At 36.9% G+C, this 14831-nt stretch overlaps 1 protein-coding gene across 3 annotated transcripts; it reads left to right on the forward strand.

Moving 5' to 3' along the window:
• The first annotated feature begins 1040 nt into the window (after positions 1-1040).
• Positions 1041-13851, forward strand: LOC124297044 (WD repeat, SAM and U-box domain-containing protein 1-like). 3 transcript variants are annotated; one of them, XM_046747628.1, is made up of 19 exons: positions 1041-1374; positions 2561-2687; positions 4275-4446; positions 4579-4724; positions 6532-6758; positions 6927-7165; positions 7247-7337; positions 7475-7584; positions 8197-8339; positions 8508-8703; positions 9977-10122; positions 10240-10451; positions 11221-11516; positions 11690-11780; positions 12168-12262; positions 12359-12517; positions 12650-12794; positions 12884-12977; positions 13105-13851. In XM_046747628.1, the coding sequence occupies exons 2-19, from the start codon at positions 2578-2580 to the stop codon at positions 13157-13159; spliced, it is 2727 nt and encodes a 908-aa protein (XP_046603584.1). In that variant the 5' UTR covers positions 1041-1374; positions 2561-2577; the 3' UTR covers positions 13160-13851. The 3 variants fall into 3 exon arrangements, with proteins under 3 accessions (XP_046603584.1, XP_046603582.1, XP_046603583.1); XM_046747626.1 differs by having other exon boundaries at positions 12884-13851; XM_046747627.1 differs by having other exon boundaries at positions 1041-1310; positions 12884-13851.
• The last annotated feature ends 980 nt before the right edge of the window (positions 13852-14831 follow it).

Here is a 14831-nt window from a genome sequence, read left to right on the forward strand (position 1 = left end):
GACGCAGGTGTTATTTTTAAGTTTGTAGGCGACATGCTACAGGCTGAAGTCCTCCATTGCTAACGGAACCTACTCAGGAGAAAAATTAGTACAATCAACTTCTAGGGACTTTGTTAATAACATCAGCGCGTCCCGCAAAATGCGCCTGATGGATTGGCAACACACTACAATTGTTTCAAATTTGCCCCAATTTTGCCGCGTGCCGCTTTTGATAGGATATTTAACCAGTTATGGAAAGTTTCTTTATTTTTTAATTTATTCTTTACGAAACTCGGTTTCCAAAAAGGGCTACTGAAATAATGGAAGACTAATTTTGTAGATGAATCATTTCGAAATGTTCAACACGTGGAACTAGTAGTTCGTGTATTTTAGATTCGTTTTAGCAACTATATGATATGCATAAACAATATTAAGTGTGAATTTTTGGTTTATGATACTAATATTGGGCATAATTGATTACAGATTTCGAAAAATAATTTTTGTAACGCTAGTTTTACCGTTAGATAACAGAATAAAAATATTACATTGGTGAATTGTTTACGCAAGTAAGGATTTGTAATTTTTCATGACAGTATGAGAAGTAGGTGAATATAAAAAAAAGGAAATATTCAAAATGAGTATTATTCTACTTTAATTAATTCACAGATCTTTCCGTTTCCACGATTCCACTATAACATGGATTAATCAAAAGTAATGAAGGAAAATAGAAAAATATAAGATGGCAATCATTTGCCACGTATTGTACAAAAAATTAATTTGTAATCTTTTACTTCATGGCAGGTTTTCATAGACATGTGTGAGTGATTAGGAAATAACATTAAACAGTTAGAAACGTGATAACCAAAAGTTATTATTATTAATATTCTGTCTGATATTATAATTATGATTGGGCGTTAGGGATTATTTAAATGATTATTCACATATTCGCGACACGTAATGTAAGGGCGACTGAAACGTAGTTTGTAAATATATATATTTACGCGTTCTTATAAACCGCCGGACTATATCAAAATATCGATTCATCGCCAGACATGCGTTCCACGTTCAGAACGATAAGTGTACTCTTTGGGGAATGTTGTTTCTCAAGCTTTCGCTGTACCTTTCCGTCCAAATGTTTATACAAATCCTTACAGCAGACCACAATTGACTACTTAAATCATAATTATTAATAATCATTCATAGTGAAAATTCTTTCAATGAAGTTAGTTTTTACCGGATAAACAAGTCAAGTAGAATGTGTCGAATAGTCATGTATGTTGAAAATTACACGCTTTGAATACAGCCTTAAAGCGCAGAATTTGAAATTCAAGGTGAACCTCATTTTAGTTCGAAAGTATTTCAAAGATATTCTCAAAAATTATGTGCCTTTATTAGGTGAGTATTATATCATAATTGGACACGTGTTTCTCTATTTATTTATATTAGCTGTACAGTACGAACGACACTTTGAATGTATACATATTCTTCGAAAACCCGAATTACTTTTGCACCTCGTGATCACAGTATTCTTTGCATCTTCATGATTTTGTACAATCTATTAATTAACTTTACCCTGTGTAATTTTGAATTTTGAACATTTTCCAAATGACTCTAAGGGCGATAATTTATTTTTTGATTGTATTAAGTACAGTTGATAAAATAGAGACCCTATTTCATATAAAAAAATCTAGGGTGCTTTTCAATAAAAATATGAAGCATTATATTCCAATAGCACTCGAATATCCAAATAATTGCAACTGACTCATTTCTATCCGTAGATAAATATTTGAATCGAATTATATTATCGGACAGACGAATATAAATATCGAATGGATCTTGGTTTTTTTCTCAATCCCACCTTGTTAGCGAACGAACATTTCCGAATCCACTTTGAAAAAGTTCGTGAATTTGTAAGTAATAGAAAAGACATCCAAATTCAAGAGATTCGAAAAAATTTGCCATTCAATTTTTGAGAACAAAATTCATAATTATTGAATTGTAAATATATACTTGCACGTGTGACGCTATTGTATTCGCTCCTTACGACCTTTGCTAATGCACGTAGAATCAATAGTAAGCTACACGTCATTCGGATTTTTCTTTCGCCTTTCCCATTACTATTCAAATCCAGAGCATACAACTGTGAAAGCTTTGAATAAATGATGAATTGGTACATGAATAAAGCAGTTTGCAAGGTGGAACTAGGTAAAAAGTATAACAAGAAATGATTATCATACATCTAATCGAAACCCTTGAACAGGTCTTGCAATATTTTTCATAAATTTTGTGCCCATGTTTACTGTATGATATTTTTTTATATTATATGTGTGCTTTATCTGTTGTTAAAGAGTCTGCGAGAAAACAATTTTACTATCGTTATACTGATTATATCTAGAACGCAAGGTTGTTATGATTTCCTACCGCGATGAATATATTCCGATATCGAATTATAAATGAATATTCACAAGTATTATTCACTCGTATCACATCAAGTGCCTACAGTGGCACAATGGAAATTTAATAGGGCATATTGGTTTTCATGATTGGTGGTGACATATGTATGTTTTTCTCTTGTGAACAGACTAAAGGGCGAAAGATATGACAGCTTTCGCAACAGATGTCCAAGTCCTACAAACTCTCAAAGTTCATACAAGTGATGTAAACAGTGTTGACTTTGCAGGCGATTGCATACTAGTCACAGCTTCTGGGTAAATAATTCATTCAAATTTTATTTCTACTCGAAGTAAATCTTTTGAATACATTTTCCAAGTCATCTAAATTGAACGAACGCGTTTTCCTTCAGCCAGTTACCATTTGACCTGTTCTAATTTCCTATGAACAGCTACTGTGGTTCGTAGTCAAAAGTATACTAAAGAATTCAACAGATTAAGATGCACTTCTTTCTACCGTTATGTAAAAAAAGTTAACCAATCGACTACGACCGGCATTTAGAATAAAATGTGATTTTTTTCGTCATAACCAAACTTTCTGAAGTATAATTTGCTGTGTTTTATAATGTGGCGCATGCAGTTGATGATCCTTATAAAAAATTACTACTACTCTCCAAGTGGTACGGAATATACTGAAGTGACTTTTATAATTAAATACCGAGTGTTTAGGCATTGTGCATTTTCTACCACTAAATGTGATTTTTCCATATTTGGCATACCAATTATGGTATTTTAACAGTGAAATTATATTCTTGGAGATGAACTCCTCTAATCTCATACTTCCATAGTGTAGTTATAATTTTTGACCGAAACAATTTGCAAGTATCTTAGTATATTGCAAATATTTAACATACAGGGTGTCCCATTTTAACTTACACAACTGAACAACCCAAAAAATTACAAGCTAATAAAAAAATGTTTCAAATAAAAGTTGTTAGGTAACAACTATGACCTTTCCTTTGGCATTGACCTCGATTTTTAAGGTTATTTGAAAGTCAACGTGTGTTTTTCAAGTGAAAACCTCTATTTTAGACTTCGGGTTCCGAAAGAGCGGAAAGAGAGAGAAAATTCTACGTTCAGATAGGTACATGTTATGCGTCAATGTGAACTCTACGGGTCATTTAAAGGTCAAATTTTGACAAATGGAGCTGGAAAAGCTCCTAGCTACGTTCTCCCGTCGGCTCCGGGGGTGATTACACGTAGCATGAAAATATACGCGAGTAAGCATCGCGGTGAAGGGATCTCCTGATTAATAAATCTTTGACTCTGTACAGACTTGTGTTTTAAGTGGCCGAGTCATGCAATGCTTCATTTAATGCATTAATTTGACCTTTAGGGCCATTTCGACCTATAGAAAAAATACATATCGTTGGTCAAGGTCACCGATGTATGGCATTCCTTGACCCAAACAGCAATATTACGATTTACCAGCTTTCCTGCACCAAGCGGAAATTTAACCGTTAAATGACCCCTAGAGGTCATTTTCACCCCTAACATGGATACCTATCTGGAAGTAGAGTTTCATACTCTTTCGGTATCTGAGGTCAAAAATAGAGGTTTTCATTTTTAAAACTAACAATTTGACCTTCAAATAACCTTAAAAATGAAGGTCAATGCTAAAGCGAAGGTCATAGTTGGGTCAGGCCTTCAATACACAACAACTTTTATTTGAAACATTGTTTGATTCGTTTGTAATCTTTTGAGTTATTCAACTGTGTAAGTTAAAATGGCACACCCTGTGTGTTACTGCAATAGTTGTGTAGGAGTCTCGCACGCTTGCAATAAGATTCAAGGCATCAACGATTATTAACTATTTTATCTATTTTCTACCCCTGTACCTAATAGAGACAAACGAGTTCGAGTATGGGAATGGCAAAAGGGTTTAGGGTATGTGGAGGCTTCCTATTCGCCTTTGATGGGTCATAAATACGGAGTAACTTCCGTTAAAGTCAGTCCTCAGTCTACAATGCTGGCTTCAGCCAGCATAGATGGAACGACGCACCTCTGGAATTTGAGGGTATGTTTTTTTCTCTACCTTCACTATTCTCAGTACGTTACGAAATAAAGAGAGTTGATAGAAGCCGTCTAAGGTTCCATGGCGATGATCTGTAGTAATATTACTAATAATTATACCGGTGCACAACAACAGTCGGGGGCCAGGATACACACGATGGTTCAAGCTGGCGGCGAAGCTGTTAGAGCCTGCAGATTCTCACCTGACTCAACTCTGCTCGTTACCGCTGGCGACAGTGGCCAAGTCTGTGTTTGGGATTTGGTGCATCGAAATTTGATTCGGTAATTTGCAAGTTTTTTTCGATCATAAGCCCCTTATTCTCATGAAAAATGACTTTAAAAAAATCCGTACGCTAACGCTCAAAATTAGTCTTTTAACTGTGTGTTCATTAAGTATGTGGCCGTGACTATAAAAAAATATGGCGTCAGATCGGGTTATCAGCAGAACTTTTCGGACTCGATTTTAACTAAATTATACGAATATGAAGGGACAGGAAAACTTTGTGCGATCGGTTACACCGTTCTTGTGTGCTATTGAACTGGCAGAGAGTGAAATACAGTACATTTTTGTTATAATTAAATGAAATATATTAGGAATCACTAAATATTTCTACCAAATTTGTCAATATTCGTAGAATTTGTCAGAGATTCTTATGTCATAGTAAAAAATTATCGGAAATTTGTGTTCCAAGTAAGTTTATAGAAATTTTTTGAAGTTTTCCAAAACAATTTACGACAGGGCTACCAGCAGATAGTATTGATATTTAACATTCCAATAGCAGGTAAATACCGCTGGTGTCCTTAATTGACGTACCCACGTTATGGATTATGTATATATATAGGTGTACTTTCGCGCTTGGAGGTCATCCATTAATTACGTCACACGCAAAGGGCGAGGGAGGGGTCCACAAATTGTGACTCGACGCGCCAGGGGGGGGGGGCAAAAGCTGCAGGACGTCACATTTCATCTAAAATATTAATACAACTGAATATCACCACGGGTGAAATGACCGTTGTATATATTTATTCAAAATATTTGCGCACCGACTTGTCGGCCGTCTTTATATTCATGCACCAAAAGACCGATAACGACTACATTCGACGTTTACTGTCGCTTCTTTATGATATTTTTTTTAGTTCTGTTATTTTTTTGTCATTCAAAATAAACAAATTATATAAAACTCTGATAAATAATGTCGACGATGCTCTGTGGTTGGACGAAGATGTTGATCGCCATCCAAGAAGGTAACGAAGTGAGTGCTATACCGGTAATGAATGATGTAAAGGAATGGTTTGAAAATCCAAGGACATAGGATGATTTTTTTTTTTTAACCAACAGCGATATAAGTATATGTGTTTTTTGTTGTCTATTGATTTTGAGTACCTATCTATTGTCTGAGGACGTACACATTGTTACTGTTTTTGAAAATTTTAAAAAGTATAAAGATAATATTAGAAGGAAGTACCGTTTTAGTGATGCCACAATAGGGGGAGGGGCAGTAACTATGAAATTTGTGTGACGTAATTTACGGATGACCCCTTGTCGTTGTTACGGCCAACACTGATCGCCGAAACAATTCCTAGTCGTGCGTGCATATGTTATATACCCACCATACACTCGCGTACACAGTGTTGAAGCAAATGGCAAAATGGCACTCTGGCAAATGATGTATTATAAATATAACATCTTGTTGTGGAAAAATATTGAAGAATCAAACACGTACGATACGGTTGTGATTGCAGCCAATCATGCGTTAAAAACACTAAGTCAAGTGGTGTATTCATTCTGAGGACTCAACTATTGATCCACATACCTGATGCTAACCAAGTAATAAATAAGTCTGATATGATGCCCGTGGATTATTCTTATTAATGAAACATATTCGATCGCCAATTATACTACTCTACAATGTGGTGAACTTATAATCAATAATTAATTACAAATTTGTAAATTATACATTATTGTTAGGGATTTATTGAAACGTGCTGACGATGAGTATAATATGGGAGAGCTCAAGCGTCGAGCCTAAGAACAATTCGGTAAAGATTGTAAAAAAGGCTTCACAAAAATTTGGTCTCGTCTTCGTAGCTCGTTCCAGCAACATGAAGGAGCTGTTCAAAGCGTGTGTTTCTCGCCTGATTCCTGTTGGCTCGTGACGTCCTGCACATTTGGTGTTCTGAAGTTATTTTCTTCGGCCGAATTGAGCGATACTTGTACCTCGGACAATCAAGTTATATCCGCCCTTAGTTCCGTAGACGATGCGCATGATTTAGGAGTCGTTTCTTGCGATTTTTCAGCTTATCAAGAGGTGAGGGGTAAGTTAATCGTAATCCATATACGTTTGTAAAATATCTTTGCAAGTTCCAAGATGATGCCAATTCTCGGTGTTTTTAAAATGTTCTTATCGGAACGCTTAATAATTTTCATTATGTGTTTCTACCAACATCGTTCAACCATTTGCACATCAACTTTCGATTTTGCAGATAACGAACCGTTCAAAAAGTTGTATCATTTGGTAACATGTGGAAATGATCATACGGTTAAGTTATGGGAGGTGGTTGTGGTGCAAAATAAATGCGAGATGCATCCGTCGATCGCGTCGATAAATTTGTGTAGAACTATGGAAAAGCATAGCAGTGCTTTAATGTGCGTTCGGTTCAATTCGAATGGTTCTTATATAGTCAGCAGTGGGTTGGATAAGACGTCGGTTATTTGGGAAACAGTAAGTTTTTTTAATATCCTGTACAACCCGCTAATTATCAGTGCCAGAAACGCAAACTCTGTTATGTACACACTGTTTCAGAGGACTGGAAAAATACTCGCGGTTCTTGAAGGCCACAAAAGATACGTTGCTTGCTGTGCCTTTTCCAGGGATGGTAATTTGCTCGCTACGGGTAAGCCTGGTTCATTTTGTTAGTGCACTTATTTTATTTATGTATAAACACGAATAAATCAGCACCTATCGGAAATATTGGATTTTCTATTGAGCTGACTAGAAGTAATCCTGAAAAATTTCTTTCTTATATCGCAGGGTCCAACGACAAGTCCGTTATCGTTTGGCATTTAAATGGGAATTTGAGCCTTGACTCTGATCTTGTGAGACGTTGTAGCCCCAAAAAGCATTATACTTATGCCGGTGAGGTACGTAATCAAATCTTGAAACTCATCGAATCATTAGACACACTTTCATCATGAATTTCAATGACAATGTAATTGCACCAACACTCATTTGTTTCCCCTCGGTAGAAGATTGATAACAATTTGTGATAGAAAGTGGAATAAGCTAATAATAGCGCGATGAATTGATATGCAAATATTTCTTAATACAAGCGTCCATTTTCTGTACAATGAACCCATTCTTGCAGTGCTGAATGTGTGCAAGCAGGAAAATTAGCGATTTTTTTCTCCTCATATTTTCAAAAAAGAATAATAGACAACCAAACTAACTGTTGTGTTTGGAATTTAATATTCAATCGCATTGTGTATTACCGGTTGATTGTTATGTGCTAAATTAGCATATATTAAGGCACGGAGAACATTGTGCAATCTGTTGGACTGCAATTTTGTTACAAAATAATTAAAAGTAAAATATGCGGTAAAAATCACTTTAATAATTAAATACGGTCGAATGTCACGCCAATTAGTGCAGTATATTTACTGCCATCAGGAGGCGTCTTCTAAGTTCGATAATTTGAATACAGGACTAAGCTAATTACTAAATTAGTATAATTGTGAATGAAAGTGCAATTACAGATCGTTTTGGGAGAGCACGAAGTCGTGAAACAAGCCGAGTGCACTGACAACAAAGTTAGCCTGATACAAAAAATCGATGATCATGGCGGGGCAGTTAATACCGTTGCCTTTCATGGGAACACCCTGATGGCGTCTGGGTCAGGGTAAGTGAAACAGATAACTGAGGAAAATATGTACTGCACATACATTTTACAATATAATTCTTCAGTGTCGCAAGTTTGTATAAAGGAAGTAAAAAAGAAGTGCTAATGTGTTATGGACCATTCATGATAGTGTAGTCTCCGCTCCTAATAATTGGTATCCATATTCAGGGACAAATCTGTTCGCATCTGGGAAGCTGTCGAAATTGATGACGAAACTTACAGCGGCGAGGTGAAGTTTGAGGAGAAAAGCTTCGGCCCGTTAGAAGGTCACAAGTACAGCGTAAATCACGTGGAGTTTAGCCCATGTGGCACTATGCTCGCTTCCTGCTCCTTGGACGGTACAACAATCGTGTGGGATGCAGAGGTACCAACGTTATTTTTTTATTAGTATTAGATAAACGGCTGTGTATCCCTTACGCTGCAGTTTCTTTTGGAGAACAAACATGGAGACATACAGTTCTCTTTTCAAATGATAGCTAGATTGTGGGGATCCATAATTTGGATGTAGCTAGGGATAGAGTCGGCAACATCTATGAATTTCGAGTGTCGGCGTTAAGTAGCAAAGCTACACAGGGAAAGCGAGGCTGATATAACGAGGTATAATATTGTATAACGCATATTATTCGTAATTAGGTCGCAAACGTACGTATGGTATCAATTTTCGAAAGTGTTCTTCTGTCACCAAAACTTTCTAGTGTGTTGTTCTCCACGCTCTCCGCACATTAGTAGCGAGCCCTGTCTACAGCGATACGGAGACGTTAATGGCATAAAAATAGAGTATAAACTGCGCATGCGGGCTGAAAATGCTCGGTCCGTAAAATAAGATAGAAACGCACATGGTCGATATCGTTTTCTTTTTAACCAGAAACGTAACTGTTATATTAAGCGACCATTTGAAATTTTTTTCTCGAAAGTGGATAGAAAAAAGACATTGAGTGTTGAGTAGAGTTTTTCTTATTATATTTATCTTATCGAACACCAGTTCCTTTCTTCTGTTCGTTACATCAATTAATTATTATTGTTAATGTGTTTGAATACAATAATTAAACCTCACGTTGTGACATTCCATTTGCTTATGAAACGATCTTCGAGATTTTTCGTCTCCTCGCAGTTATAAACTCTGGCAACATGTATTGCATTGGTTTCTAAATAATTGTCTTCGTATTCACTTCAATCAGTGGTCGTATACGACTACAATCTACATTATACGGACAGTCGGGGGTTCACTCAACGGTGATACATTACTGAGCCATCGACAAATGACCAATCAAATGTTTAGCAAGAGACAGGCATTGCCTACGAGTGTTTCCTTCTCTCTCACTGTTAGCGTTACCTTAAGAAGTATAGGGAGTGCCTAGCCTATGCTCTACGTCTATGGTTAGTGGTATGGTAATCAGCTGACCGTTTTAGTCGAATTCTACGAATATCAAAGTATGGAAAATATCGTGCAAGTTGTTAGACTTTCATTTCGTGAAATTGAGTCAGTTTAAAATAAAATATGCGGTTAAAAACAAGTTTTATTTTAAAATATGACTGCCATGACAGTTGATGCCGTATATTTACTGCCGCTAGATAGCGGCCTCTTAGCTTAAGGATTTTAATATACTAAAGTAAGAAATCATGTTGATTTTGTACAGACGGGGGGTAGAGCAAAGGCGAATTTTGTAAATTCTGGACCGGGGATTCGCGTTTGCCGATGGTCTCCAAATGGAAAAATGATTGCTACAGCAGGAGATGACGAAAAAACGACATTATGGAATGTGGATACCATGGAAGAAATGCAGTAATTATCACATCTGAATTGATTTTATGTTTCTAACCGCTATTCAACGTACTGAACAGTAAATTCTGTTGACCGTACGTAACCAACATTTATATATAACAATCCTGATGTCCTCAGGATTTTTGAAGGGCACTCAGACGCGATCACCGCCATTGCCTTTACCCCAGACTCAAACTACTTGGTGACTGCATGTAGTGAAGGAACATGGAGGCTATTTGACGATATAAATACGCACACGAAATGTCCGTTAATTTTTTGCGAACAGGGACATGATCTAGGGGTACAAGATTCTGACTTTAGTCCTGTTTTAGAACCTGTAGCATCTGCAGGTAAATTCTCATTCGTTTCTGCGCATGATAAAAGATTTGGAATCCCTAATGCGAGCGTTATTCGGAGATAAGGCGCCACGATGGACAATCAGCTGATCATTTCAGTGGAATTTTACTTGTTCCAAGGCACAGAATACATCGTGCAAGCCTTTCCATTATTATTTTGAGACATTAAGTCAACGTAGAGTAAAATATGTGAAAAAACCCGCCTTTATAATTAAAGACGAACTAGTTCGAGGAATATTTTTTCGATACCAGATAACGCCTTTTCGGATTTGAGGATTCGGAATAGATGACTGCATGAAAATGTTATATTCACTTTCATAAGTGCTTTTTCGACACAGTATGCGTAAAATAATTCAACTCTACGCACTGCATCGAAAGGTGCCATTTCATGCAATATTAACAGTGCTTAACATCGGATTATTTTACGCACACTACCATAGAAAATCGTATTTTACCTACTTGTTGCATAATTTACTATTATCATGCAATTATAAGGGTTTTTTGAAAATTAATTGGAAAGAGATCGCGTACATACTGAGATAGTCTCTTCGTTCTTGAATCAGTGTCGAAATCAAGAGTGAATGTAGTATATGCAAATTAGGCATACCGCGTTAGCCAATTAGGAGTCGGTAGATTAATTGGTATTAAATAAGCAACTCTTGAATTCGACACTAGAAAAGATTGACCCTACATGCAGATGTTTATAGTGAGTGATCAAGTTTGTCAGATTGAGACGCTAATTGATTGACAACTTTTCACAAAGTGCCGCTGACGGATCCACGCGGCGTCAATCGTCATTCCTACTTGTTGGCAACTTGTGGTAATGATTCTTTGGTTAAATTATGGCATATTACGATATACCTCGATGTTGTACCTGTATCCCGCGAAGAAGAGTTATATACTTCCATAAGTACAAGCAACGCTGCGGGACAAACATACAAGCTGTGGAAGTCGATGGCGGGACATGGTGGTAACGTTATGAGCGTGAGATTTTCACCTATCAATGGGGAAATTCTAGGCAGCGTTGCTACCGACCGAACCGCCCGATTGTGGAGTGTGGTGAGTGATTTTTGAGCCACACCGTAGAATGATTTCAAGTAAACTACGTGATCGAGATGTAGTGAAAACTCAAATGTTAATTTCGGAATGATTGTAATAACTTACGCTCTTGGAGGAGCGGTAAGTTTAAAAAGGACTAGACGATACTATGAATAATTGTCGCGTTTCTTTAGTATTCAGGAGTCTGTCTGCACGTACTAGAAAATCACGACAGCCTTGTGACCACATGTGCCTTTGCTCAAGATTCGTCGCTGTTTGTTACAGGTACGTTCTAAAACAATGCAATGTTGTGTAGCGTGTACAAAAATCGGGCTTGTTTGTGGAGCATCCAAATATCAGCATCCAAAATGGGGTATCGAATGATCCATAAGTAGCAGGCAAAAGCGCGTTCCTGCAAATTTTGACACCGTCAGGACTATTCATATCGCACATTTCAAATATGGAACACAGCTAAAGTAGAAAATTTTGTGGAAGTGGTTACACTTTTCTTCTATTACGTTGAGTTCCTATAGTGAAATATACATTGAAAAATTGGTTATACGATTTAATTCTCGGATGGCGGTCATCATATTTTATTTTTCATCGCCAAAAGGCATTTTCCGATATTTTGGATTATGGTATCCGCAAAAAATTTTGATGTTATGTTTGCAGGAGCCTTAGATAAGACTGTACTAGTATGGAAATTACCTCAACAATTGGTGTCGCAAAGTAGTCTCGCAGATAGACTTAGGCAAGCGAAGAAAAGAGTAAGTATTTCATTTCGTGAGTGTTTTATGAATTGTAAATACATTCGTGCATTTTCATTCCGAAAAGATAGTAAAATGTGGTGGTGGTAATTTTAGGTGGCTGACTGGAAATTCGAAGAAGTAGCAAGATGGTTCAGGGAAATCGAATTGCCCCAGTTGGCCGAAAAAATTCAAGGCACGTCTCTGAGTGGACGTCACCTATTAACGATGCCTGAACAGACTTTGGTTGATGGCTTACAAATTCAGGATGATGAGGTATTCATTCCATCCCTCATTGTTTGCTCATTTTAATAAGTTATGACTTTTATTCTGCCCCCCCCCCCCCCCCAACCTCCTCTAATTATAAATTTTAAACGTTCGTATGACTTATGTTTGACATTTTTTCAGACTATGGAAATCTTTGGCAAACAATTATACTGGTTGAGACGGGAGGACAGCTATACGTGGAACATTCCCGAGGAAATTGAGATACCGCACGAGTTCTTATGCCCAATTACACACGAAGTTATGCGAGAACCGGTACAATGTTCAGGTCTGCTATTGTCCATATTACAGCACAGCTTCAGTTCTGAAGTACATGTGACAGTGTGACGTATAATTTTCCATTTGCATAATTTTCAGATGGTTTCACTTACGAGCGAGCTGCAATCAACGAGTGGTTGTTAAGTGGGAAATATTCAAGCCCCATGACAAATGCGCCGCTACGCGATACAAAGTTTGTTACAAATGTTTTCTTGAGGAATAAAATATGCTCTGTTTTGTTCGGTGACCACAAAGAAGAGTGACATGGAGCTTGAAGCAGAAGAGTGATCATTTATAATTGTTTGTGTTCGATAATTTAGCTCTCCGGTTATGCAACTTGATACATGCGAAAATTGCTTGAGAAATCACGGATAGAGTGGTCTACCGTATACTGTCAACTTATGATATAAGAAGCACTGTGCACGCAATTTTATGAACAGATGGAAACAGTGAAGATGTGCTGAGAGTGGACCCATTAGATTAAAGGCGCTTTGTATAATTGGCTCCGTAAAGACGACCATAATCAGCCTGTTAGATTGAACGAATAAATGAGGCGAGAAAAAATCTCAATTTCCTCGATTTTTTCCCAATTCTCTTACAAGTGGGGATTGATAAACAGGTAAACAAGAAAACGTTTATAATCTACCACCTTTATTTCGATGATCACATTTCACTATATTACTTGCCTCACGAATCTATACGAAAACTGGAAAAACATACCATGCCCGATATCATCCGCATCTGGATACTTCTACACTGTTGTTGAGATTTTAGAGAAATGAGGATAATTTAATTCTATTCTAGTGCAGAATATATTTCGTACGAGTTTAGTATGGTAATGTAAAATAATTACTATACCTCTATATCTGTATACACATTTCGATCTTGTTTTGCACTATATTCACTTACACCGAGTGATCGTTTTTTCAACGTGTGTTTTCAAACCACGAAATATTAAAGTCTGTATCTCTGTGATAAAACATCGATTAAATCGAGATGTTCTTTATATGTTAACTGCAGTTGTATTGACCTAAAGAATTTTTCAATAAAATTATAGACGGCATTTACACGTTTAGTCAATCAATTATATTGTTAATAAAAATAAAATTGCAGAAATGTGTTCCTAGCGATGTTTAATCAATCTGTTCTCCATGTTCTAGCGTAGCATTTCATCACTCATAATGTAGCAGAACGGACTAGACCACACCAAAGCATTTTTTGAATTGGCGCGACAAGTGTAAGTTTTTCTCGTGACGAAGATATTCTTATTTTTCTACGTCTGCCTGGACAATTCTACACCGATTGTTAGTGAAATCTTCAATTCTAGAAACTTTCCTTCGAACTGGTTCTGCAATGGATTCCCCAAATTCCTCATATGCAAGACTGCATCCGAAATTTATAATTCTATTTTAGTGCGTTCGGTATTTACATATGATTCCTTGATTACTTCGAAACACGACGCTTTTTCTCTCTCCGCGGGGTGCGTTTTCAGGCGTTCTTCTCTTCTCGCGGTGCGTTTCGACTTAATAAAGGAATCAGGTGTAAATACCGAACTCAGCTTATATATAGATAACAGCTATATGTATAACTAGCAGTCCGTCTCTTCTTGTGGCAAAACTATTAAACAGAGCCATATACATATATGCTCTCGCGGACTTTTTTGTAGAGCTGATCGAGGTCTTTAAACTGTATCTATAGTCAGAGTTCGCATAAGTGTGTGATCTTTCGTTCCCACTTGGATTAGAAGTATTGTTACATCTATAAAACTATTGATCTAGTTCTAAGAAAATATAGCCTAAATCCTGGCCAAATGTTGTAGCTATCCACAAAAAAAAAAGAATCGAAATCGGTTCGATAGTTCTGGAGTTATAAGTGAACATATAGGCAGACAACGGAGACGTTGAGTTTTATGCTAGACATAACATACATATGGTGAGCCAGAACGGCCAGAACTATTACTCCATAAGTTATCAATGCGCTCCTCTTGAAAATTTCAACATTAGCCAATCCGGTAGCATCTGATAGCTCAGGACAGCTGCTAAACGCA

This window comes from Neodiprion virginianus, chromosome 2, assembly GCF_021901495.1.
Source record: "Neodiprion virginianus isolate iyNeoVirg1 chromosome 2, iyNeoVirg1.1, whole genome shotgun sequence".
Classification (NCBI taxonomy): Eukaryota; Metazoa; Arthropoda; class Insecta; order Hymenoptera; family Diprionidae; genus Neodiprion; species Neodiprion virginianus.

What these genes read in the sequence shown, in the direction of transcription:
- LOC124297044 (XM_046747626.1), top strand. Translation starts at nt 2,578, where the DNA reads ATGACAGCTTTCGCAACAGATGTCCAAGTCCTACAAACTCTCAAAGTT. An exon ending in TACAAATTCAGGATGATGAG is followed by an intron (nt 12,518 to 12,649) that starts GTATTCATTCCA and finishes ACATTTTTTCAG; the next exon opens with ACTATGGAAATCTTTGGCAA. An exon ending in AGAACCGGTACAATGTTCAG is followed by an intron (nt 12,795 to 12,883) that starts GTCTGCTATTGT and finishes CATAATTTTCAG; the next exon opens with ATGGTTTCACTTACGAGCGA.